The 27224-nt window shown below is 35.3% G+C and overlaps 1 protein-coding gene across 1 annotated transcript in view; it reads right to left on the reverse strand.

Moving 5' to 3' along the window:
- The window catches only part of CPED1 (cadherin like and PC-esterase domain containing 1), a 132524-nt gene that overhangs the window by 12233 nt on the left and 93067 nt on the right, over positions 1-27224 (reverse strand). The window contains exons 17-18 of the mRNA XM_026051699.1: positions 7324-7441; positions 2473-2609 (exon numbers count right to left, since the gene is read on the reverse strand). Coding sequence (XP_025907484.1) covers positions 2473-2609; positions 7324-7441 — 255 coding nt within the window. The remainder of the gene's footprint in view (positions 1-2472; positions 2610-7323; positions 7442-27224) is intronic.

The following is a 27224-nucleotide window of genomic DNA, read 5'->3' on the forward strand; positions in this document are numbered from 1 at the left end:
GCCTGAAGTTAGAAAACAAAATTTAAGAAACATTCTTTTGTAGTAAAGAAATGCTCTGTTTGAATGATGATAATTATATTTCAGAAACAAAAATAGATACATAAATGAAATAAATGATCTGAAAGCAGCATTTTTCTATTGTGATATGAAACATGAGAAAACTAGAATAACTACATTTCAACATGCAGATGGTCTACAGCGTACTACATTTCATATTAATTTTTCATCCAATTCCATTAGTTGTTGAAATTAATCCACACCAAAGATAGAGCACAGGAGTAGTTAACTTATTACATGCTTACTTTCACATTCATTAGGGTTAGAAGAACAAACATTTCTTCTCTTTTTTTTTTGCATATAAAACTAAAGGGGTGTATAACAAAAGAATCTGCGGAAAGAAATTGGCAGTGATACAGAGGTTAGCACCTTTTACACATTTGCAAAGTTGTCTTATGATGCTTTAGCATAAGAAATGAAGCCTAGCAGATCATCACACTGGAACCAAACCATATTTTGACTCAGAACAAAATTTAAAGAAGATAGAAGTGATTCATAATTACCACTACTTGTTTTACCTTTGATTGCTGTTCAACTTTGTATGAGTCTGAACATTTTTTGTGAATGATATTCAAAAGAATAATTCAGTAATAGAGGCTATTAGTATTTTGTTGAAAGACAAGACTTCATTTGACCCAACCATGCTATAATCACACATATCTCTGCTATTCAGAGGGAGGATTTGTAATTATGTGGCATATATCGTGTTCTTATTGCCTTAGTTCAGGATGAACTTTGAACAGGAATTCAAACTTTGTAAGTAGAACTCAGTGACTGTAACGCTTAAAGCCAAGTTAAATAATGATTTGAAACATTACAAATTTGAAATATTTGATTTGAAATGATTTGAAATATTACAAATGCAAAAATATAAATATGTATAAAATGATTACCAAGATCTATTGTATGAAAATTTAATCAAAAAAATTATACCTCACCATCTGCTCACTAACTACCTTATTTAGTGTGCTTAGAAGATTTAGTTAGCATACAGCTTAACTAACAGGCAAAAATCTTTTTTTTCAGTGAGTACCTGACAGAAAAAAGAAACAAAACTAACTTTGCTACTTTGCTCAGACTATATAAAGTAACCCTAAAATGTGCCTTAAATACAAATAAAATCAGGACTTTGTTGTCCAAGCATGAGGACATTTATTATCTGATTTATATATGAAGAAAACCGGACTAAAATTGATGTGAGGGATGTTAATCGAAAAATTCTGATTTTGGTGAAAAAAGCGTAGGTGCTATTCTGAAATGATTAAGTTACCACTGCAGTCTAACAACAGAAATAATATAAAGGAAACCAAAAATGCAGAGATATAGAAGAAATTTACCAAAAAGGAAAGATGCATTTGAAAATGACTTTCAAGGAATAAATGAGTTAAAAGAACACCTGTGCTAAGACAAGAATAGTGTTCCAGCATATTTTTACAGACCTACTACAGACCTATTAGACAGAGAAGAGAGACTTTTGCAAAATAAGCAGAGAGGGAAGCAAGTGCCATTAGTTTTACAAAGTTTTACAAAATTTTGTCTACTATTATGTTAATGTAGTTCAATTAGGATCTGGATCATGCAAGTAAGATCATATGATAGGACAAACACAAAGTTCTGCACTAATGGTGAAAACCACTGCTGGAAATAATGTGGCAATGAAGAACTTTGTGCAGGATAAGAAACGACCAGAAAAGGAGAGGGAAATATTAATTGAAGGGCTATTATTTTTGCATTTTCTGCATGGAAATTATCTCAGGTTTCATCAAAATGTTACTCTAATTTACTGTTTTACCTAGACAGTACACTGAAAAATCTTTATAAGAATTAATTACTTACTTTGTGGATACTTGTATCCTTAGTAATGTACCTGAGCCTCAGGTAACAGAACTCTGTCAACTGTTTTACTGTCATACCATGCCTATTAAGGAGATCTTGTTTTTCCAAGTAATCACCTTAGAAGCTTCACTATAAGAAAAGAATGTGCAAGAAGACTTGGTAAGATTAGCGTGCACAAGCAATGCCATGCATTAGGTATGCAGCCCAGGAAACCAAACTTGCATATAAAGTATAAGACAAACTCTAACAACTAGAGCAAATCCATTCTTCATTCCCAGCGCTTATACAGTCACTGTGACCAAGCACGGTAGGTTTAACTAGTAACTACGTACGCCTTAGGTCTGGAAACTCCACTGAGGTGACTTTAGGTCTATGCTAAATTGCAGTTTACAAGTATGAGGTTAAATTATTGGTAACTGTTGGTTTTCATCCCTGTGGATTTACATCCATTTTTTTTTTTTTCCAGTAATAAGTAAGGATTTTTCTTAATACACCAACTGTAACATCATTTTTCCAAATTAAGGACACTAGATGCCCAAGTAAGTGCAAATGAATTTGGATATAAAGCCCACTACGCACCCTTCTGCCCTCCACACACTTCTGGAGCTCAGGCCTGGCCAGCACGGAGTATTGGCAGCCATGTGGCTGCCACGTGATTTCCCTCCAGTCGCAGGTCCTGTTGTCGGAGCAGCTTAGGCACGGGACTATCCACTGCCCTGGAAAACAGCAAAGTGGTGTCAGCATCGCCGTGGTATCTCTATGAGTAGCCACTCTAATGAAGCAAGTGAGATGCTGTCAAGCATTTTGTCTCTGGAGTTGTCCCTACTTCTAATTCCTCTCTCCTCCCACTGAAGGGTCTGTTTCCTTCTTCTATGTTAATCCTTTTCCACTCAGAAAGTACAAGAGTATTTGCTTTCTCTGAAGGAACTGGGAATGCTCTGATTTGGTGGTTGTGCATGGGCTCATTTCTTACTTCACTTTGTCTCGCTTGTAGTAGTTCATCATTTCTAAAAAGGAGAGGTACAATAAAGGCTACGGCTAGGATGAGGGAGAAAAATGGGATGCAAAAACAATAGCAGAAGTATTGAAAACAAGACTCATCTCTTCTATCATTTAAAAATGAGGCAGTTGATTGAAGCTACAGAGCCCCTTTATGGTGAAATGGAGCAATATAGAGGATGTTTTTCAGAAATTTTAATTCCTTTACATTGAGAAAATCAAAACAACTGGCTTAGACTACATAAATACACTAAAGGTGATGAAAGTTGGGTGAGATGAATAACCTGCATGATTTATTAGAGTCTAATTCCAGTTTTCAAAAATTATTTTGCAATTTAAGAGCATAATGTGAGATTAATAAAAAATAGTGTGTTTAGGCATCAGTTACATAAACTTGAAAGTAAATGGATTAGTTGCTCCTGTTCCCCAAAGCTGTTTAAGTACAAAAACTTTCTGGAAGTCAAGTGGGACTTAGCTTCTGATGGAACACAGGAAAATCTGGGAGTTGCATTTGTATTTATAGTAATACCAGAAACACTTTCATTAGTGGGCTGACAAGAGACACTGGGAGCTGGTGCTGAGGAGAGACACTGGAGCAGTGTCTACGTAGCTATCCCAGCAAAATCTGCTTTTATAGAGTTACATGGGGACAAGCACAGAGATACACATTTTCTTGTACTTGAGTTATCACGCCTTGCTATCATGGGTCAGTGTCCCATTGGAGCTCAGCAAACAGCTCCAGTGGTCAATGTCTGCAATGCAGATTTGGCCTTAGAGTCTGTGGTTGCTCTTACTATCAGCCAGCACCACAGGTGTGCTTTGCCATGTTTGACAACCAACAGCAAGCAGAAAACACGACTGCTGTTTACGAGCATTTATCTGGTCAAGAGCTAAGTGGGAGGCTGAAGGAAGCAGCACTCCAGAAACAGAGGCCTTGAAAGAGTCAGATGCTACCTCAGGAGCAAGAAAACCTTGTGACCTGCACTTGAACTATGGAAGAGTCCCAGGCAAATATGTTTTGGTAAACAGCAGCATCAATTGTCTTACCAGATAAGAAAGTCCTTCTAAGTAAAACCATAAGGAGTGATCTGCACTGCACAGTTAAGTTTAGCCCCAAACTAAAAGTTGCCAAAAATAAGGTTTCATGAAAACTTAAATGTAGTAGGAAGATTTTCATGGGAGGAGTGAAAGTAGACTGGATGTTTGGCTTATGAAAGAGGCTTAGTAGTTGCATGCATTGACCATCTGCTTATTATATGAGATTAAACATTGCCAGTACTCCCATAAACTACTCTCCTAAAATGGTATAAAACAAATATGCTTTAAAAAATCATTAGGATTATTTATCTTGTATTTAAGCAAGCATATGACTGTTAGTCTAATGGCAAAAAGTCTCAACCAATAAAGGGTTTACTCTAATTTTTATGGAGTTTTGCTTCTCCTGTGTAATGCTCTCAGCCCCTTTTACTCAAGTTTTCCAATTATCATAGACACCAATACCTATATTTCACTCAAAATATCAAAATGAAAGTTTTTCTATAATGAATAAGGATTATCCATATCTAAAGAAAAACATTCTAATTGACATTTTTAATCTGAATATTTAAATTGAACTGAAACTGAAGAGAGTTTGTTGATATATGATTAGTTTATTTTTATAATTGATACCTGTTCAGCATCTTAAAGCTTTTAAAAGATATTTTCCTGATGGGTAAGGTGTAACATTTTTGTTTGTTTATTTGCTTTCTTTTTTACTTTTATTTGTGAAAAAAGGTAAAAAGAGTTTTAAAATGCTAAGAGTATTAATGCTAAGAATAAAATGGTCCTTGGCCTATAGAGAGCTTTGTTGAAACCCGTGCTCACTCATTGTAACCAAAGGAATCATTCATTCAGTTAAGCATCGGCTTATGTCTCTGCTGGGTCTAACTCCAGGAAGATTTTCAATGCAAAGAGAGAGCTCATATAAAATTATGCTCTTCTGGATACAGTCGTGGGAAGTGTGAGAAACTGAATGCAACCATAACATGCATTTCACAGCAGAGAGGCAAAACATTAAATGTGACTTAAACAGCAGATTTTGCAATTATCCATCTACCACATTTCCGTAAACTTTAATAGCCTGATTCCCAAGGAGGAATTCAGGTTATCTTCCTATCTGTCTATCCCTCTTTTGGTAGCGACAAACTCACTGCTAGCCCTTACATCCTTAATATTATTAATAGTGCAGCTATATGGAATAGGCGACTATTTTTTCTGTGATAGCCTAGTTGAAAACCCATTGAAACACAGTGGGTTTTTGTTGTTGTTATTTGTTTGTTTTTCCTAAAGGAGAAAGGATTTTATGGCTGTAAAGATTGTCATCATTTTGGACCATGGTCCAAACAAGAAAGAAAGGCAGAAACTGTTCCTGTTCAATATCAATATTTTGTAGTTATTGAAGAAAAGAAAAAAGAAAGAAATGGGTAAAATGAATTGGGTAAAATGATGTACTTTATTCCCCTTCCCAAAGCAGTTAGCTTCTCCTTTGGTTTGATCCTGAGTTACTGTATCTGATTACACTGTATATCAAAGGACTAGAAAAGAGGCATGAAATCCTGGCCATACCAAGGTGCAAGGCAGACTTCTAAGCTTTAGTATCAGCTTCAGTGGAATTAAGTTTTCATTTTTCTCTCTGCTGGCCTACCCACACCTGCATTAATTAACCAACTTTTGCAGCATAGATAACAGTTATTTGAGGCAATCCTTTTAAGAGCTGCACTCCTTTAATGGTAATGAGTTTATTTTACTGTTTGCCAATGAATCTTGGAATGTTACACTATGATAGTACCTTGGTAACCCTATACAGATAAGGTGTTCCTTAGTTCCTTCTGGAACAAAACAGGAGACTGCTTGACTATTCGGAAAATTTAGCCAATTAAAAGAAGAGATGCTGTTGCTGATTTAGTTGGGAATTTTAAGTTACTCTCATGAGTGTTAGGAAAATACTCCCTGTCAGAATTGGGGTATCATTCAGTTGTTACAAATTTGGAATGAATTTCCACAGCAAGCAATGCTTTCCACTTCATGCATGAATTCTGAATTACATTAAAACTGACCACTGACTGATTAAAACCAGCTACCGCAAATCTGAGGTCTAGGCTCAGATTCTTCCTGTCCTTTTAGACCCATCCTTTGATTGTCTGTCTCCTGAATTTGTTTCTTTTCTAAACATGGATACTATTCTCAGTAAGGCTATGAAAATATTTTATGTTTAGCCTCACTTGGCTAGAGGTAGCATTAAAAAGCACCACTTTATGTAACAGGAGAAACAGACTATCCGCCCCAGACAGCTCTTCTGCCAATTTAGTCTGAGCTTTTTAGTCAGGATATTTATGTCTTGATTGAGTAGCATGGGCTGCGCTGGGAGTATTTGTGACTCATAAATTGCTGCATGATGAAAATATGTTCCCAGGTGCAGTAGTGTCTCCTTTGCATATTCTCTTCATTTAATACTGAACAATAATAATACATGCCCCAATATTTCATATGGAATGATTAATTCATGAAGTCTGCACACATTCTTTCTACTTTGTACTGATTATGCCAGGAGTTTGTGCAAGTCTAACATTGGGAGAAACTGTTCCTATCTATAATAAGATAAAAAATACATTTCTTCTACTAGACTATAGAGGAATATTGGTTTATTTTTCATTTTTTTCTAATAAAGAAAAGAATAGCATTAATAATTGTCCAATCCAGAAACAAATTAAACCATGTATAACAGGACTGAATAGTGCTGTTACTCATATTTGTCAAAGAAAATCTGCATAAATCTATATGCAGCTATAATATAAAGATTGCATGTATCTATCATTCTATTTTGATCTGTGTTATTACAAACCAAAGAGATATAATGTTTATATTTGCTGTGAGGTAATTATTATTTCTAACAACAGCCATTTAAAACAACATGTTTAATTTGTCTATCCCAATATTTAAACTTCAAGGCATTGCTATACATAAAAACACATATTTTACTGTTTGTCTAAATTGAAATTGTTAATCGTGTTTCATATATAGAATAACAAATATAGAACACAAATGCATGAAAATGTTGTGTTCTTTTTCAAAAGCTGTTTTTAAGGAGATAGTCTCTTTTCACTTATATTTTTAAAATAGTTTTGGTAGAAATATTTCAATGCACTTTGAAGGCTACAAGACAATAATACAAGCAGTGCTGTACTAAGAATCACTGATTAGGAACTTGCTAAAATAAAATCGTCACATTAATTAATCTGATTTAGTAAATCCATAACCATTACAAGCAGTTAACTTCATTTCTTGTACATAGGTTAGTGCATGCACATTAAGCAGAGAAAAAGCAAAATTTGTGGTTTCATTTTAGGTAGGTGCAAGAATTAATTTTCAGAGAGGGGAAAATTAGGTACAAACCTCTTGTATCTCCAGTTTCACAAGTCTTAAACACCGTTTGTGACATTGTTGAGAGGTATTCATGAGACAGAGGCTGCAAGCCACAGGACTCCTCTGGACGAATTCGAGAACCACAGTCCTGAATTAAAATGAAATGAGTGTCAATTACAGCCATGCACCTATGCTCTTCCAGGACTTTTAAAGAGGAAAAAGAATATATAGGGTTGGATCTGCAGTTTATTTGTCCTTTGCTCTTAAATATATATTTTAATAGGAAGTTTTAAATCCTTTTTCCATGGTGATTTGTAATAAACTAGCCAAATGCACAGTCAATGCAGCAGATACTATATCTGCTAAAGGTATAAGAAAAAGTATAAAGGTATATACAATATAAATGTAATGTAATGTTGTCTCTATTTATCATATAATCTTTTCTTATCTACCCACAGTACTTTTGTATGCATATCTAGAGCTATATGAAACATATTTCTGTCATGAAATACCCCAATTTAGCTTCAGGAAATCTAAGTACACAAAAAGAGAAACATACAGAAAAGGAGAAAAAAAAGTTCAAGGCAAAATTTTTGAGTTAATAGAGGGATTAAGAAACTTTATTATATAAAGTAATAAAGGGATCTTGTGATCCTAACTATTATCTTGTGAATGGATCTTCACATATGATGTATTCCGTATTAAACCTCAGGCACTACCAACAAGATAACATATGATTTTATCCATGGGTATGCCATGGCTAATCATTTTATCTATGGTTATGCTTGGATATAGGAATACAGATTCATTACTGAACCAACAAAGATTACTAAAGAACCAGAGTCTGCTAATGGCATTGTATGAACTGTACATACATTTCATTGAGGATCATAAGTTTCCTGAAGTTTGATCATTTCTGCTTTATTTTAAAGATATTAGAGGAAATGTGAAATGATTAATGCAAAGTGCCTAAAAATTAGCAGTAACAATCTGGAATGACAAATAATTTAAAATTAACTTTCTTAAAATTTGAAAGTGGAAAGTGTTACATAGTTTTAGAAAACTTGAATACTTCTCTGTCTAGAAGGTATTTTAAAGGCATTTAAAGAGTCTTTGAGACATCACCAGCTACCAATAATTTCTCAGGAAATGTTCAAATTTGGCCATAATAAGACTTAGCACATGTGGGTTCTTGCCTTTTAAGCAACAGGTTGTGTCACTGTTTTGTGCCTTATGGCTATAATGTTCAGTCACCTACTGACATAATATACATTACATCATGGCATTTCTGGATTTGGGGAATGCTTTAGAAAATTTTAGACATCTACCACATATATGGCTCAAAGAGCTGCTCATTCTAAGCTCTCTCTATAGCTTCTGCAGAGAAATAGGCATTCCTCACATACATTTTTTGATTTGTTTTAGACGTCTACTTTAGATAAAAGGAGTCATCTTGTGAAAGTGCCTCTGTCCATTTATTGTAAAAATAGTCTAGAAAGATGTAGAGGTATATGGCTGCACTAGTTCAGAAAACCTCACCTTAAATTATTTCATTGAAATCTTCTTACTTACACTGCTGCCTGATGATGCTAATGCCAGCTGTTTCTTCAGAACATAGAAGCTTTCTGCAGTTAGTGCTAAAGAATAGGATTTACTGTCTAAAATTTCATTGTTTTGAATTCACTTCTATGCCAAGCTCACCATAACATGATGGATTCTTTTTTCATCGAAGTTGCAAAACTATTAAAGAAACTTAAAATAGCAAAGAAGATCATTGTACAAGAATTGAGAATAACAAAGGCTGAAAATCTAACTATGGCTAATGTTATTTAATGGCATTATTATTGGCAGTTTTAGTGCCATTATGCAAAAATAATACAGTCTTTTTAAATACTGTATGAAAAAATGCAGATGCAACCCTTTCTGCTTAATGTAAGTATTAGTCATGATCATTTTCAAGAATCCAAAACTTGTTTTTTTCTTTAATAAATTTTAAATAATTCTAAATAAACTATGAAAATAGAAATATACTTTTAGAGGTTTTTTTTTCATTTCAAGAAATTTTATTATTGAAGTTGAAAAGAAGAATAAAATATAATTTCTCAAAAAAAGTAATTGGTCTTATGTTCACTTAACTATGCTGATTTCTATGCAATTGTTTTTATTTTCTTAAATGATATTAAATTAATTAGGCAATTGTCATGTAATATCATTCAGTGTTTCTAGGAAATTATGCTATAATATGTTATATTATTCTATAATATGTTATGCTTAAATTGGACCATGAGCAAATGAGCAAATGACAATTTTTCATTAATACTGTCAAAGTGAAATTTAATAGTCAATAGGTTTTGTGCCATTGATATAAAAGGAGATACATGAACCCATCCTGAAATTCAATTAATACAGTGTGTCTTGATTTTCTAGTCAGAAACCAAGATGACATGATTTTCTCATACTTAATCTGACCTCATTTACCTCTATGGTTTAAATTAAAAATAAAGGCAAAAAATCCTCCCATTGACTTCAAAGGGTTTTGGTCATCTTTGTGCACAAAACCTCAGAAAAATGTCAGACATCTGTGGACTCTTTTGTGTGATTGTCCTATTCCCTGCTTAATGTCCCATAAGCAGAGAAAGCTGATACAACAAAATGAATGACACAATTTCTTCTAGTGTCAAACTGTGAACTTGTCTTGGAGCCTCTGGGTCTGGACACAGTGCACAGCTATTTGACAGTATTACTTAAACTAACATTAACATCAGAAAGTTCCTATCTTGCAGTAAAACAATTTGCACAGGGCTTCGCAAGAAAGCCCCAAATTCCAGCATAAGCTGCTACTGGTCTCAACAAAGTGTCATAAAATAACTTAACAGGGATTTTCCTGTTCATACCTCTGCAGAGGGTATGTGTTTAAACAAACAAACAAGCAGTCTATATTTTTGATTGCATTCCTTGGACAATGTCATTAACAGCAGTTTCGCCTGGCTAGTTTATTATTAGTCACAATTGATTTGCAGTCCAAACTGTGTCACCTATTCCCATTGATTTATATATGTTTTCAAAGTATGCAGACCATGAATCTCAAAAGACACTATTTGTGTTTAATGCATAATTGCCATCTGAAATTATAGGGTCATGACAGGTTTTGGATGCCTGAAAGAACCTTGTTTGTTTAATCTTTAATTTGTGGGAGACCGATCTTTTATCATCAGTGCTATATTTAATACAATGTACAAAATGAATCTGTGGCAGCCATAGATTAACTATAGCTCCACCACTGTAAAGTACCTTAAGGGCTTTAATAATCACTTGTAGATTTGTTAAGTTTTCTTCAGGTGCTGCAGTGACTTGACATCCTTCTTGCCTTGCCCAAAGATGAAACAACTCGTAATCTTAAGTATGTTTACAAATAATCATTTATAGCAAAGATAAGAGCCAGACATGAAAACTTAAATGATAGTTCTTCACCTGTGTCTGTTCTCCCTGCAAACCTTCATTTTTAGAAGGCAGACATTAAAAGACTCTTGAAATGTCTGGACCAAAATCAAAAGAAAATATCCTATGCATTATGTACTTCAGTGCACAGTTAGAATTCACTCTTTATAAGCCTGGTTTGTCATTTTACTACTAAACTTTCTTTTATCTTTACAGAAGCTTTTTTGAACACTAGCAAATAAAACTGAAAGCTATCCCATAGATTTCAGTCAGCATCAGTCGATACTTAAGAGAGTGAACCTTTCTGGAGTCCATCTGCTGTATGAAAGGAGAATTGTTCTTATTCAAAGCACACTATAGTCTATTTGATTCTTCAAAATGGGAATCAGTTTTATCCTTTTTTATAAAGAGATCACACAGCTTTTTGAGCATGCTACTCCATCGCTTTCTCAAAATATTATTAAAGAGGTATTAATGTATGTTTTATTTCATTTACTAATAGAGTAGGTTTCTGATTTAATAAAAGTTTTGCTTTTTTCAGCTTTCAACCAACGCTCAGTATCTCTTCTCAATTACAAATCTGTAATATACTTTCACTCAGATGTGTAAAAAACATTAAAAACCAGTCTTAAATTCTTATAGATGTGTGTGCATTCGCATGCCCCTATGTGTGTAAGAGAGAGAGAAATCAGAGATATTTGTGGTCATGCAGTTAATATCATGGTATGAATAGCTAAATACTACTGTAGTTGCAAATGTCCTTTAGATTTAAAGAATTACTTATATTTGTACTTCTAAGTTAGGCTTAACTGTTACCTGCTGTTGTAACTTTTTACCACCTTGCCCCTAATGGAAGAATGATGACTCTCAAATTGCAGTAGTTGCATACACATTAACCCTATAGGCTTCCTCCAAACTTTCTCCTTCATCCAAAGATAAAAAAAAAGGTGAGAAAGAAGAGAACAGGAGAAGGAGAAGGAGAAGAAGAAGGAGAAGGAGAAGGAGAAGGAGAAGGAGAAGGAGAAGGAGAGGAGAGGAGAGGAGAGGAGAGGAGAGGAGAGGAGAGGAGAGGAGAGGAGAGGAGAGGAGAGGATGAGGTCTACAATTTTCCTTTAAAAACTTATATATAATAGAGACAAATTGCCCTTCTGTGTTCTTTTGAAGTGTCAGAGCTCCGGCAGAGTGGCAGGGAACCACATGATGAGTGCCATTTAAAGTAGGAAAGTAGAATTTTCAAAACTTTTCTCAAATAACCCAACTCTGTCCCTGCAAAGCTGTTTCTAAAGCTACTAGTTTCAGCGGAAGCAGACCTATGCCAACAAACTGAAAACTGGAAACTCCAACTCAGGATGCTTGCTCTACATTCAGCTTGCTCAGTAAGTTTTTTCTCCTTTTTGCATTTGTGTTACAACTGCTTGTGCTCAATGAGAATGCTGGGCTCGACATTAACTTCAAAAAACAGGTCATTTCTACCTAGGCAATCATGTCAGAGAGTGCACCCAACACAAAACACTGAACACCAATAATCAATCAGCACATCAGAACTTTTAAACTGAACAGTAAGAAAAATTTGAATAGGCTCAAGGAAATTCATTTTGGCCTTATATGCTACCAATACATACACAAAATCCTTCATCGTTTTTACATCCAAAGCACGAGAATGTCTGGGAACTAGAAGATGAGAAAAAAAATAATTCATTCATTTGCTCTGAACCTGCGATCCTTTGGTCAGTGCTGTCTGTTGGCCAATGGGCTGCACACTCTTTGGCCAGTTTCAAGAACCGGGACAATTCTCACAAAATATATTTTTCCATTTTCCATTTTAGATGATTCCATTTACATTTTAGACACATCGTAACAAAACTTTGGGTGAAATATGTAATTTTGAAGGCTTTTCTGTAGGTCTTCGTAAGCTCACTCACTGCACATTAGGTGATCTGGTTCGATTTAAACTGACCATGCTTTATCATCTTCTCATCTCTTTTTAATCCAACTTTTTAGACTATTTTGCACATAACCAAAACTAGATTAAAATGATTAAAAATCATGTTCTAGAGGGAATTCTAATAAAATTAATCAAAGAGTGAACTCATAAAATAGTGAAATTCTATCTTATTGCTAGGGAATAAATAGTGAGCAGATGGATTAGTTCCACTCTATCAACTTTATTAATATGGCAGTAACAAATGAAGGAACAGTTGGCATATTCACTTCTATTCATCCGGCTCTCTCTGGCTGGCTGCATTTTTCAGTGATAGATGAACCTCCAAAGATTCAGAGGTTTGTGTGGGTTCAGATATATCTAAAATGAATTTGATTAAACTGAAATTCCTGGGTGTGCATAACAGTCCTTGAAATCTCTGACAAAGAGACGGGCAGTCTCCCGAGCGGAGTGAGCAGATAGAGCAGCTCTGTCTCACAGCTATATCTGAAGGAAAAAAACTGCAACCAGTGTTTTGCAAGGAACCTAATGTGTTCCATCTGTAGAAACGGAACAATACTTCCCAATGACCCTAAAGACACTGTCAGGAAAAAAACACATTAAAGGACTATAATATGCTCAGTTCCATAGGGATCTGAGAGGAACCATGAAAACACTTATGAAAAAGGCTGGCAGTGCACACAGTTGGAACATGCCGTGCCCAGACGTGGTTGAAAGACTGGGGAGGATATGAAAAGCTGACATACTAGCCATATTGCCAAGACATGGTGGAGACATCAGAAGTATGGTTTGAAATGTGGACAAAGCACAGCCATCAGTCTAAACTGCTTTCAAGCTGTTGTTAGTGCAATTCACACTGTTCTTGTTGTTATTTTGTCTGAATCATACAACTATATGATATGGGTCTTTTTTTCTCAGCTGCAGACTTTTATTTAGAAAACCTATGAGAATAATGTCATGTACAGCACTCTAACTAAATGCCTCATCTTCATAATGGTGTCTTTAGTATCTGCTGAGGTGCCTATCCCACTAGGTGCCTATCCCACCAGGTGCCTATCTGCAAATACTATTTCTACAAACACTTACAGATTATACAAATACATTTGACCTTGATAATAGAGTAGCTTCTTTTGCACCAATAATGCTAACCTCACAGAAAGCTAAGAAACCTATTTTATTTAAATGATTAAGCACTACTTATCAACAAAAAACATTGCAAGTTTCATATAATTATTTTAATACTTTTCACACATTGAGTTCTTTCAATCTATGAAGGATTTTGATTCAATTGCATTTCACATTCTATCTTATATTGAATATTTGATATCAGTTAGATTCTGTATCTATCTTCCTGCTCTCAGACAGTCAGCTGCTCAAAGTTCTACATTTGTGAACATCAGAACAAAAATACTCACATGAGAGTTAGCAAAACATAACTTTTAATCCAGTAGAAACATATAAATCATGACTCTCAACAGCCCAGACGTGCTGCAGAAGTAGTTGAAGTAAAACAAGTGAATTTAAAATCCATTTTTCCTAAGAATAAACACTGCAAACACAAGTTTTGGAATATACTTCAAATTGTACTCAAAAAATCACATTATTTTTCATTTTTAAAGCTAAATTTTGTATGTTTTTTCAAGTGCTGGTTTTTTTTCTAAACAAAAAGCAATCGTGACTTATAGCTTGTATGTTTTATAAACTAAATCAATAATAATTAAAAAAAGAATGAAAAGAATTTCATGTTCCTTCCTCCCCAAAAATGAAGATAACACAGGAATAAGTAATAACAGATAAAGAAAGATATTTTGCTATTTTAGGATTTGGTGGATTTTTTTGTTCAGAAAAGTGAGACAGTGAAATTGGCCAAGAGATTTTCAGGCCAAAATTTTGGATTCCCAAAACCAATTTTGGATTCCCACTCAGTTCTTCTCATTCCACTAATTCTACTACCATTCCACTATTCTACTAATTCTCTTTATCTGAAAATGAAGAGTATTTTGAAAATATCAGATGCGAGAAGTAAATATCTCATGTGATAGCCACAGCCATTTCAGCCACTTCTGAACAAAGTGTCCCTGATTGTTTTGTCTGCTAAGTAAGCAAAAATCCATTTTATTAGCTTGGGCATTCCACAGTCTTCTGGCTATTTTTAAGAAGCATTCTGCATATTCTCCCATGCTTGGGGTATATGGCCCAAGTTGTAAAACTGTGAAGGAATCAATACTGTACATCTTCACATGTGCAAGAGGCTCCTGGGCTCCAGACCTCTCTAGACTGAGATCCTTTTATTACAATCATGACGTGCAACAGAAGAACTCAGAACTTATCATTATATTCAGAAGGTATGAAAAGATATCAGAAAAAAAATTAATTAAAAACATTCATTAATGCTAACTGTTGATATTTTGAAACTGCAATACTTTGTCATGGAATAAAATGCATTGGAAAAATGCATATCAGCTAAAGACTCTGTCCAGTGAGCTATATACCAGCTAAAACGCAAAAAGTTTTCAGACTTGAACTCAGTATTTCATAATGTATCATATCAAAATTACTTCTTTCTCACTTCTGTCCCCAATCTATGGACCTTACAAAAGCATCTATTAACTTCAGTTATGGCCTGGGATGTATTGTGAATAAAAAAACAGGTTCCATCCAGGAACTATGACCCAGTAATTTATATTCCAGAGAATTTTGGATATTTGGGACCAATTCACAACTCTGCTTCTAATTTTCTGTATAAACTCAGGCTGATGATTTGGAGCTCCCATCAATAGTACCCACATTTAAAACATGTCTTCTCAAAATCCTTACTCAGTTGCCTAAAACCTCCTGAAAATCTCTTGATATGGGCAAAACCACCCATATCCCAACAGAGCTTTGCTACTTAGCTGTTTAGTTCTAAAAAAATCAAACATTTCTTATGCATTCTCAGGACATGCCACCTGGTGTTCGCCTTGCACAAGGTAATAAGTGCTGTTCCCTATTTATAATAATGTAATAGGTAGAAGAGTTCTCCCCGATATAGGGGTTCAAAGTCCTCCTTTTACTTGGTATGCAGCAAAGATTCGATTCAAGCTCCCCATGTCACTCTGAGTAGTTCTCTCTCTCAGCCTCTCCTAAGGAAGCCATTTGGGTTTGCTTTATACATAGAATTAAATACTGACTTGTAAAAATCCTTGAACCTGCACCTCCCACAGGTTATGTTTGTGCTAATAATGCAGTGAGAAGGGACAGACTGAGAGTAGGTACTTTTAACTCCCTGAGACAGCACATTGCAATTCAAAGTGGAGGAAGGACTCACATACAACCCCAAGACTGGATATGTACCTCCCAGAGAAGGGTACACTTAAGATACATACCTTTCCATATCATTTTCTGATGGTCAGTAAATAAAAGAAAGGATTGTACCAGACACATTTATTTCCTCCAGTTGTACCAATTGTTCTAGTAAAACATATTAAATCTTTCCACAAGCCTTACCTAAAAGTCCCCAAGCAAAGCAAAAAAAACCTAGTTACATTGCCTAGACATTATGTATTTCAATAGGCCTTGGGATCCTTAAATCTCTCTCAAATACTATTTTTTTCAGCAAAACATCCATAACTATAAAGCTAGTGAGTGTCTAACACAATGCTTAACAACTGAATTCTGCCAGCACAGTTCAGTGGAGTACGTATTTAGTTTCTTTATTTTCTGCTCACTTTCAGAAAACATGTGGAATTTATCTTTGAGATTTCCTTCCTTCAGCTTAATTTAGTTGAAATTGGCTCAATAGTTGAAAAGATATTAGTGACGGGTGGATGGACTGGAAGTATATTTCAAGAACTTTTTTATCTTGGTAAAATAAACAAAAACAAACCAACTTGCAAAAATTTTTTTTAAAAAGTATATTCATTAAAAAAGGAAAAAAATATTTTATTTATGTTATATATTGGTTGATTAACAGTTGTTCATGTTTAAAGAATTAGCGCACATGCCATTTTCCATGGAAATTGTTCTCCATGTCATACTGGGTTTTGGAGTAATCATCAGAGCCATGAATGGTACAGAAAACACTGAGGAAGCCACTAATCCAGCTTCAAAACCCCAAGTGAAAGAGTTTGAAGCTGTCTTCCAAGACAATGCCAAAAACCAATTAGTTCCTGCCTTTCATGTAAAGACTGAGTCTACATATGTGTTGAGGGCTCTTTCTGATGGAAAGCACACTTATCTCTGGTAGGCAACAGGAAGTATTTCCGTTGCATATTTACAGCCTGCGCTGGCGCACATGTTTCAACACATCCTGCACACAACCATCTTGGTACCGTCATGTACTTTCATACTGTCTGTCTTTATTGCAGAGAATATATAGGACCAGCTTCTGAAAGCAGCTGTGTTGGAAGACTGAAGTCATTCAGGCCAACTCCCAAGAGGGGAATATCCTCCTCTTTGAAAAGTAATCCCTGTGGTGAGAAGACCTATGATTGCTCTCCAATAAAAGCGGCACAGAAGATTTTAAAGATCAGTATTTTGGGGACTTCTCAGCCTCCCAGCTGTGTGGGGTTGGGTTGCTTACTCCACACCCACACTATATTGGAAAATATCCATCGGGAATAGGTAATCAGAAGTACATAGGGGTATGCAGTGAGGCAAGGCCTGGGCCAGAGGCTGTTTCATTATGAAAGACATTGGTGGCTGCTTCTCTTCACCTGAATAGTGCCAAGGAGAAAAGGGACATTTGAAACAGGTGTGGACTGCTTGCAACACCCCTATTCTGGGGCAAGGATGATCCACAATACCTTGCACTTTCCCAGCAGCTCAGTGGGAGATAAATCACAGTGGATGACAACCCCAGAAGCTGCAGCCTGACAGTTCCATCCATATCTTACTCAACTTTAAAAGCGGCTTTCTATAAGGTTGGAAAGACTGAAAGAAGGGATGCTATCTCTCATTCTGAGAGATGCAGATCCAGATCTGCAACATCTGGGGAGAAACACCCCAGTTTTTCCATAGTGTTTCTCCTCATCTACACTATAGAGTGACTCTGTAGGAAAGTTAATACACCCTATATGCATCTCTTCAAAAGATAACATATCAGACTGCATATTAGCAGTCATCTTAGCAACTGTTTCTTCCAAAGTCTTCCCTGACCTTCAGAACCTTTTCCTACTAAGACACCAGGCTGTTTCGGTGAGTACGAAGACAGGCCCAAAGACATTAGGAGGATATACTAAAAAAAGCATTTACATGAATTATCCTAATTATGACCAGTAAGTATTTTATTTAAAAATACATTATTGATACACAGTTTAGAGACCTGTTTCAAAAAGAAATGTGAAAGCTAAAATTGAAAATCAGTAAATAACACTAGAGGAGGTCTCTGTGGAAAGGACAGAAGATGTAGACAGCGCTTGGCAAGTAGGATAGGAATTCTCCATTCCACAGTCTCGATAACTCAGAGTTGTAAACATTCAGGAAGAGCTGTGTGAACCTACATTACACTAGAGAAGTGAAGGAGTGAGATTTTCACTCCATGTGTGTGTGTGCACGGAAGAGAGGAGGAGAATATGAAGTTTTAAGAAGTGATAATTCCCATTCAGGTAAAAGCTCCAATAAAAACACAATATTAAAAGATCAGGAAATCTGAGAGTCAACATCATTCAAGATTAAAGTCTCTTGGAGAAAGCATACAATAGGTCTGTAACAAAACAGAAAAGATAAATGTATTTACAGACAGTATCTGGTTATTATTTATACTTCCCTTTTACCACATTGTGGCTTAACATGAAAGGAATAAAGTAATGAAGGACTGGTTCGCCTTTGAAAAGCAATCTATATTTCATTAAAATGAACATTTGAGTTCACATATTTTCCTTGCTGTCTAATAACTCTGTCCTCTACCAAATTTTACATATCCCCAGACACTCATTTAATATACACAGCTGGGAGACAGGAGCAAGACAGACCAATCTGTTTTCCTAGAACACCTACAAATCCGGTCATGTATTAATTTATTTTTCAAACTATAATGGGGTAAAAATTGACTCTGATGACTTTTCAGCACACTTGCTGCTTTAATCACAGAAATGAACTTCATGGATTTTTATTAATCACAATCCCTTTCAAAAGATGCTGATTAAAGGTTTACCTTCTGGTGCACAGCAGACTGAAAATACAATCTCTGTACAGCTTGATGGCTTACCAAGCAGCAGACTGCATGCAGGTAGCTTTCACACATGGACAGAAACAGATTGCATGCAGTTAGTGCCAAATGAGCAGATTGAAGGTAGAATTCACCCCTGCTCTTTGCAACAGCCTGCTCACAGCAATTGACTTCTTCATATCCTTTTCATTCACTCAAAGTAATGAAGCAGCCACTAGTTGAACACAGTTCCACTTACAGAAAAAAATACTATTTTCTTTTGAAAACTGAATAATGTGCTTAGTTACTATGTTTATTCTATTATACATGGCTGAAGTTTTACTTTGCTTAATCACTGATATCACATTGATACAGAGATGAAACACAGTGGGAAGAGAAAATATTACAAAAATCAAATTTAAGGCTCATTCATAAGTGATATGAATTCAGTTTATTAATCACCTGACTTCCCCTGACCTACACTGACATTTTTTGTAGTAATTTACTCCTAAATAGACAGAAGCTTGGAAGTTTTCTTGTGATCTGCTTAAGAGCTGGGGAAAAGAGACTAGAGGAACTGCATCACTGCAAACATAACTGAATCAAGGTGACTGAACATCCTTAGTTTCTTTCCAAATGCCATATACCAGTCAATTACAGTTTTTCTTGCAAAGAGAGAAGCTATTCGAGGATTTGGGCAATACTGCAGTCCCAAGAAATAACCCCAATACACAATATCCAGGAAGCACTTCAGAAAAATAGCTCTCTATAGATCGAAGGACTCCTCCATATTTCATATGTATTTTGAGGCAACCTGTAAGATGTTTTAACTTTCTTTTAGGGTTACTTTAGGGGACTTTAGGACTATTAGGGTTACTTAATTATACACAGTGTCCTCTCGGCAGCTCTTGAGCCACGGACTGAATATTATATTGGTGTTTTAACCATTTTCACGTAGACCCTTGAACAGTCCAGCTGATAGTGAGCTTGATCATACTCCTAGTTATTAACCAGATCTTTTCCGTGTTGCTACACTTCCTCAGCAAGATCCTGGACACCTTACAACCTGAATTTTGCTCTGCTTTCCCAGTAATAACTCAGCAACACTACCCTGGTGGTTTCCCCCATGATCACCATACGAAACACACAACCTAAATTCTCTTCAGTGCAAGCTCTCTTCAGTATGGCAAAGAGCTGCCAGGGTTTGCCACATACACAGAAACCATGACTTATCTGAAGAACTGCCTTTCACACAAAACTCAAACATTTTCTGTTCAAATCAGAATTAGAAGCTGTATCACTGACAAGAATATCCAAATAAGAGAAGGGGCTCTTCCAGTAAATATTAAATAGTAGATTACAATATATTATGGTTGCATACATTAGATACCACAAAATGTACTAAAATCTATATTAAATAAATGAAAATGATTCAGTAGAGGTTAAATTATTAAGGATTTAACCTTGATTATAAGGATGTTCTTACCTTTACTTCTCTGTGCCTTTAACTCCCTCCTCTCTTTCTTCTTATTTCTACAGCTTTCCCATCATTTGGAAATAGTTATTTTAAAGATTGTCTAAGTCTCACATTCACATACAGAAATGCACAGATGTAGCATAATCTTACTGTGCCTTTTCTACCATATTGCTCTTTACCGTCCAGTTGCTAATAAACTTTTTTCTTAAAAATGGCGATTGTGCATGACGAAGTCAGAGGAGGTTACTTTTGGAAATGTTTGTGTCTGCTAACTTGCTATTTCTCTTCAGTTATTTCCTTCTCATATTACCAATATGAAGAGGAAACTGAGAAAGCTTGAGGGATGATCAGAAAGGTGAATGAGAAATGGGAAGAATATGGGTTAAATGAATGGTAAATTACGTAGGATATATGGCTTTCTGCATTTGCCATAATGTTATGACAACTGAATTGTGCAAATAGTAGATAGTATTAGACAGTAATGACATCATAAAAATGCAATGTTAAATCATAACATGCAATCAGAAAGAAAAAAAAAAAAAGACAGGTAAGAATTAACAAATGGAGAGAAAGCATGCAGACCATAACTTTATTGTGATTTGGTCTGGAATAACTTGCCTTCAGTATCCACATATGTAAACTCTATGGGGCTGTTTGACCACATGTTTTTGCTCCACATCTGTCAAGTAAGAGCAGAGATCTGTTTGCATAATGTGGCACTCTGGAAAATTATGATACCCCCGCAAGTGTTTCAGGCTCATAAAGCAGAAATGGGTTACCTAGAGTCTGTGGTATGTTCATCTGTTGTAACAGTGTTCATATTTTGTAAACTATATTGCTTCAGATTTCAAATGACAAAATGTCAACATGAAAAGGCCCTTCTAAACATTAATAAATAAAAATATATATAATATATATACATACACACGTATATCTATATTAGTTTTTCACATCAGAATGATTTACTACAGCCAAGCAACATATCTGATTTGTTTATATCTCCCTAAAATGCACATCTTCTTCCATTTAGTTCACAGTATAACAGAATCATAAAGTTACTCAGGTTGAAAGGACCTCAGAGTCTCTAGTCCTGGTCAAGCAGATTAAGGTTTTGTCTGCTACATTTGCAGAATGGACATGGTTACATCATTTAGAGAAGAACATTTACAAACAATTTTGAGTTAAATTTTCTGAGAAAATATGACAGAAAATTTGATTTATTACAGACAATCAATAAGAATAGGCATTAAAGAAACATAATCAATAAAAATCTAAGGCAAACATATTTGCAGACATAGCAATGGGCCTAGTAATCAGTCACTGCCAATAAGGTGGCCTTTAACAATTACGAATATCCCCCAAAACTTATATTTTCATTTTAAAATATACCTCAGCACTTTAAACAACAGCCTGACCAAGAGAAGTTCTATGTGTCAAGTGCATGCAAATTATGGAGGAATAGGATCTTGGATTGTCTTCTCATTTCACAGCACTGTTGGCTCCAGGCAACTGTACCTTTCTCATAAGGAGCAACTAAGTAGTAGTATATCTACAACTATATAGATGTGGTCCCCTCAACTGGAAAGAGCGCTTGACATGACAAAAATTCCCAGTTTTGTGAAAGGGGATGGAGCTAGCAGGCAGGATAACATCATATTCTCGGTAGTTATATACCTGTTTTTATTAAGAGATTTAACCATAAACACGTGAACCTAAACCAGGAAGATGTGAATATCAGTACTTTGCTGGGCTGAGAACCAGGTGTTCAGGAAGATGTAGTAATAACTATTTGTTCATAATCTTGCAAAGATTATGAAAAGACAGAGCAGAAGCATAGTGAATGCTGTTTTTTAACATCACCTCAATTACTGCTGGTTTTAAAAGTGATTATGATCTCTGATCCTAGTGAGGGTAATAAGCTTGCTGCTGTAATGAATGGACAGCTTGTGCTAGGTTCTTTGACTTACTCCCTGAAGGATCGCCTTTATTCACTGACTTTATGAAGGTTTATGAGGGACTAGTTTGCTGGCTTAAACATCAAACAGAAAGGCTCAGTCTTGGGATAGGATCAGTACCTCTATATCCATCATTTTCCCCCTCAAAGTTTTGGGATGTGCAATAATATGGACACATCTAGAATGATTATAAAATCCAAAGTGGTTTTAAATGTCTTAGTTAAAATAACTTATGTCATAGACCAGCAATTGAATTGGGAACTACCTTTTTTTACTCCTCTCCTTTTTTGCTGGAGCAAAATTGGTACATTTTGCTACATAAATTGATGTTTTTTCCATACTTCCTGACTAAAGATTTCTTCTAAGTTAGGAGACAATAACTGTGGGTACTTTTAGTCAAAAATAGAGAGCAATATTTCCAGAAGCTGATTTGGACAGTGCTAGAGTAGAATCACCTACTGCAGGAACGAGAATCATGCCCATTGGCTACAGAGTGAAATTAGTGTAACTATTTCCCTTGACACAGATGCTTCTCCAAGGAGTTAATGAAGTGTCAATGCTTGTATCAAGTTGAATGCAAGGAATCCATACCCTTGTTGCTATAAAGTAAGTCTCCGTACTTCTCAAGAGGCCAGCATTGGCTCTGCAAGTGACTGACAACCAAAATTAAGTGTATATTGTACTCTATTTTAGTCTTGACAGACACCTACCCATAAGATTTAGAGAAAGAGACACCTTCTTTAATTTGCTGTGCTGTTCATACTATCTTATTTCAAAAATTGGAAAGTAGACAGTTATAGATCAGGTCTTAAATTTTAACTGTTCTTGAATTAGTTAGCTAGAATGTGTTTCACACACAAAAGAAGGAAGCAGTGGAAGAAATATGTGACTGGAGGGAAGATTTAGAACTTCCTAAGTGCAAACACTTTACATTTTGATTTCACAAAGACTAAAGACAGAGCCTTCAGTCTTATCAACAGTGAATTTATTTTTAAATTGTTTGCCTAAATTATAAATTGCATTCCTTCACAGATGATAAAACTCTGGATGAAGGACAAAGCTTCAAGGCATATTATAAGAAGTTTAAAAAAATTATCCTGTCAAAGAAAATGATTACAAGAAGAATAGTTCTATAGTTTAATTTCCTTCATTCCTTATTTTTTTTTTCTTTCAATTCCCTTTGCAAAACAGATCTACAAAAATTGCATTACCCCTTCTAGGACTTGACCTTTATTGTTTTGAGCATTACCAGAAAGGGTATAAAAGTCAGGTCTCACATAGGTTGAATCATTAAGAACATATGCTTTCATTATGGTGAAATATGTATATATAGAAAATCCTGTCTTTGAAGGTCATATCTACCTACTGATACTCAGTAGGCACAAAGTGGCACCACAGTCCTGATAGCCCGTATGAACTATAAGTATCTTAAAATATTCATTTTCTAATGACTGCAACTACTAACTGAGTTTGTGCCATATTCCCTACATCCTATCAATGTGAAACTCAGGTAACATTGCATGAATGAATTGCCTCAGAGTTTATAAAGATTACTTAGGCTGAAAGTTACAAAGGACAGGTTTCGTTTGATCAAATAAAAACTGAGGTATAAACATTGCATCTTTGCAACTGAACCATTCAGAAAACTAAAAGAGATTTTCCAAATAGATCAGCTGAACTGTGCCTTAAAACTTCTCATTTTCCCCCAGTGACTATAAAGGCATCTAAAGGAGCAAGCTCAGCTGTAAAGCTCTACATTGTTGAACACAAAGTTCAGTGAGATGGAACCCAGATATGATATACAATCGGAGAAAACTACTCAAATCATAGAAAGCTTTCTTTTCCATCCCATCCCCACATTATCATTTCTGCAGACTGTAGGGACTGAGTTGAGTATTTGGCACAGAGAGTCAATTTAGGCATGCAATCACCAGAGTACTCTTTAAAATACATAGGCTAGTTCTACAAGTACTATGTCAGTTTTCTGGTAACTCATGATCGAATTAATTTCTTTCAAGCTTGCTATGTGACACAGATGGAATAACACCACTTTTCTTGTTGTCAAAAGAGTAGGCAGAAGAAAATACAGTTAATATTTTTCTATGGCTGACAATACAAAACTTAGTGGACAACAATATATAGGTATTTCTGTCATAATCTGTAGCAGAAACAGTCAAAGAATGTATGAGCTTTGAATAGGCTTTAGAAAGAGTTGATGGTAGGCAATAAGTCACAATAATGAAAAGCAGAGCTTTCAGGCTAAACTGGAAAATTGTACCATTTTCAATTTCTTGCTTTTTACGGAGTAACAAAATACATTCTTAAGATATGGTAATCTTCCACATTTCTCGTCCTGTAGAATGATATATTTTTCTGGGATCCTGTCTAAAGCTGAAAATTATTCATTTAATTTATTGTAAACCAAAAAAGAAGTAATCAAATTCCTACCAAGTGTGGTTTACCTTTAATTCATGACTCAGGTTTCAGTTTGATTTTTTACTGAAAGCCACCACAGAACGCATTATTGCTGAAGTAGAACAAAACAACTACAATGCTCCATTTTCTCTTTCTGAAACAGCTCTTGTCTGAGCAGAGACCTCTGAACTAACAAACCTGCCACAAAGCTCTATAATGCTTCACCTTAAACTAATTTGTCAGGTATTCAAACTCTACCAAACCTATGAAAACAAGGAATAAAAAGTTGTTTTCCTAACCAAAGGGATGGTGATAGATTAAAAGGGGTGGTGACAGATTACCTCTGCTTTTCTAGGTTCATAGCTGGAAGAATCTGTGAAAATGCTCCATCTAAAGACATTGTTACCTTGCTTATCCTGAAGTTACATAATAAAGCCTACTGCTATTTTCGCCTTTCATAGTTTTCTTCAGATGGATCTTCCCATGCAGAAGGGCAGGCATGATATTTTTAGATCTCTACGGTTATTTCTGAATTCTTACTTGGATAGAAAACCCAATGTTTCTGAGCCTGTCTTGTAAATATTAATATGAAAAAAAAATGTTTCTGGAAACTCTGTTTCAGTGCTTTAAAACTGAGTGGGAACAGTTGAAGACATTCTCAAAATTAGTAATGTGAAATACTGACTGAACAAATCATTTGCAGATGAAAACAGTTTCATTTTATTTCCATTTTAGGCCAGACTAAGTAAAGCATGGTACAGCTATGTTAAAAAAGGGTGTGATCTGTGAGAATGCACAGAAAGCAGGAAAGAAATCCATGAAATCATCTAGGCCATCCTACAGCAATGAAGCAAGATCAAGTTTACCTGAAGATGTTTTATAAATCTCTCTTCAAATTCTTCAAGTGAAAGGCACTCTACAAGATTTCTAAATCGCTTGGAAGAAGCCACATAATCTATTACTCATGAAATGCTAAGAAAGAACAATGGGCGAAAGGAAGAGAATTAATGTTCTTAACCAAATATCTGTTTTCCACATACTATTTCTTCTTGGTAGAATCCTTCTGTGTTTCATAGATAGATACATAACTAATCATTATTCAAAAGGAATTAATTTGCAGTACTAAATTCAATTTTCTACAGATACATAAGCATAAAATTAATCAAAAGCAGTGAAATAGGAAAGAGACACTGGCATAAATGACTTTTCCTTGAAGAAAGGAGAACATTTTAGCCAATTGAATCAGGGTCTGTAAACCATAAAGGGCTTTAAACTGAAAGATCTGGTGAAAGAAAGCCCCAGATCACTTAGGCTAATTTGAACTAAAAATGGAAATTTAAAAAAAAAAAAGACTAATCCAAGTAAGATACTGATTACTAGTTCCAGTTACTTTTACACAAATACAACTGCAAGTTAAATTCTGCTGAACTGAGTTTTTGATTAAACATAATATAAAGGAAAAATTGAAAGCCCTTGGATTTTAATGAGCTCTCCTCTCCGGTGTCATAGTAATGGCAGAGACTCCCTAGGAGGGCAAAAGTGAACTTACTTTTTGCTTTATATCTTTGCTTTATATATGGGATACACACATAAAGGAAGTGAGAAAAACTCACTTGTTTTCATGTATTCATAGGAATACATACTATGTATTCATAGGAATAACAGACATCTGATCACATACACTGCTCCTAGCTAAGCAACAGTGAAAGAGAGGACAAGCTCTAACAGTGTATCTGTAGAGAACAGTAAGGTTTTTAAGGAGAAAAGTTCAAAAGAAAATCAAGATATTGAAAGATGGATTTTGGCCCAGAATGTGCCCACCACCTTCAAATGAATTGTGGAGTGTAGTCAATATATGTCAATATTCTCAATAGCATTTGCACTGATCAGAGTCCCATGGGACTTAGACCTATAGATTCGCGTTATAACTGAGGTCAGAAGGGACTTCAAGAGGAAGAAATTTCCAAGTGGAGAATGAACGGTCTTTATCCCTTCTATTGAATTCTTATTTTTTCTTAGTCTACATTTGTTTTTATAGTGAATTGAACTACATATAATAATTCAAAGTAATCAATTTGGTGGAAAACTTTCTGAAAACTTAAGGACTGAGAAATACCCATCAATTGAAAAGAAATGACTCTGTTTCAGAGCTATGTCTAACAATGCAAATGCTCAATGTAACAAATAACTGTCAAGATTATTTGGACTCGTAAAGACAACCAGAGAAGTGCAAAAATTATTACTGTTGCTTCATTCTATTTTGCTGTTGCGTTAGTTTCAAATTGAGATTCTGAGGTTCCCAGCCAAATTACATAAAAGGAGTCTCAACCCTGTAGACAAGTAAATGAAACTTTTGGTCCTTCATGATTTTTTTTTCTGACTCCAGGTCAGGTGTTACAATGCCCTCAGTCCTCTTTTGGAAACTAAGTCGAATGCCTGAACTGCTTATGTAAGGTGTTAAAAGTTCGTCACATTCAACTACATTAGCACTGGACTGAAAGTCTGACAAATACATTTTACCTCTCTTAAACAGAACAATCTTACCCAAAGTAGAGACAAACAAAAGTTAGGGACAGA

Source organism: Nothoprocta perdicaria, unplaced genomic scaffold, assembly GCF_003342845.1.
Source record: "Nothoprocta perdicaria isolate Ctin4 unplaced genomic scaffold, notPer1 scaffold_79, whole genome shotgun sequence".
In the NCBI taxonomy this organism is placed as follows: Eukaryota; Metazoa; Chordata; class Aves; order Tinamiformes; family Tinamidae; genus Nothoprocta; species Nothoprocta perdicaria.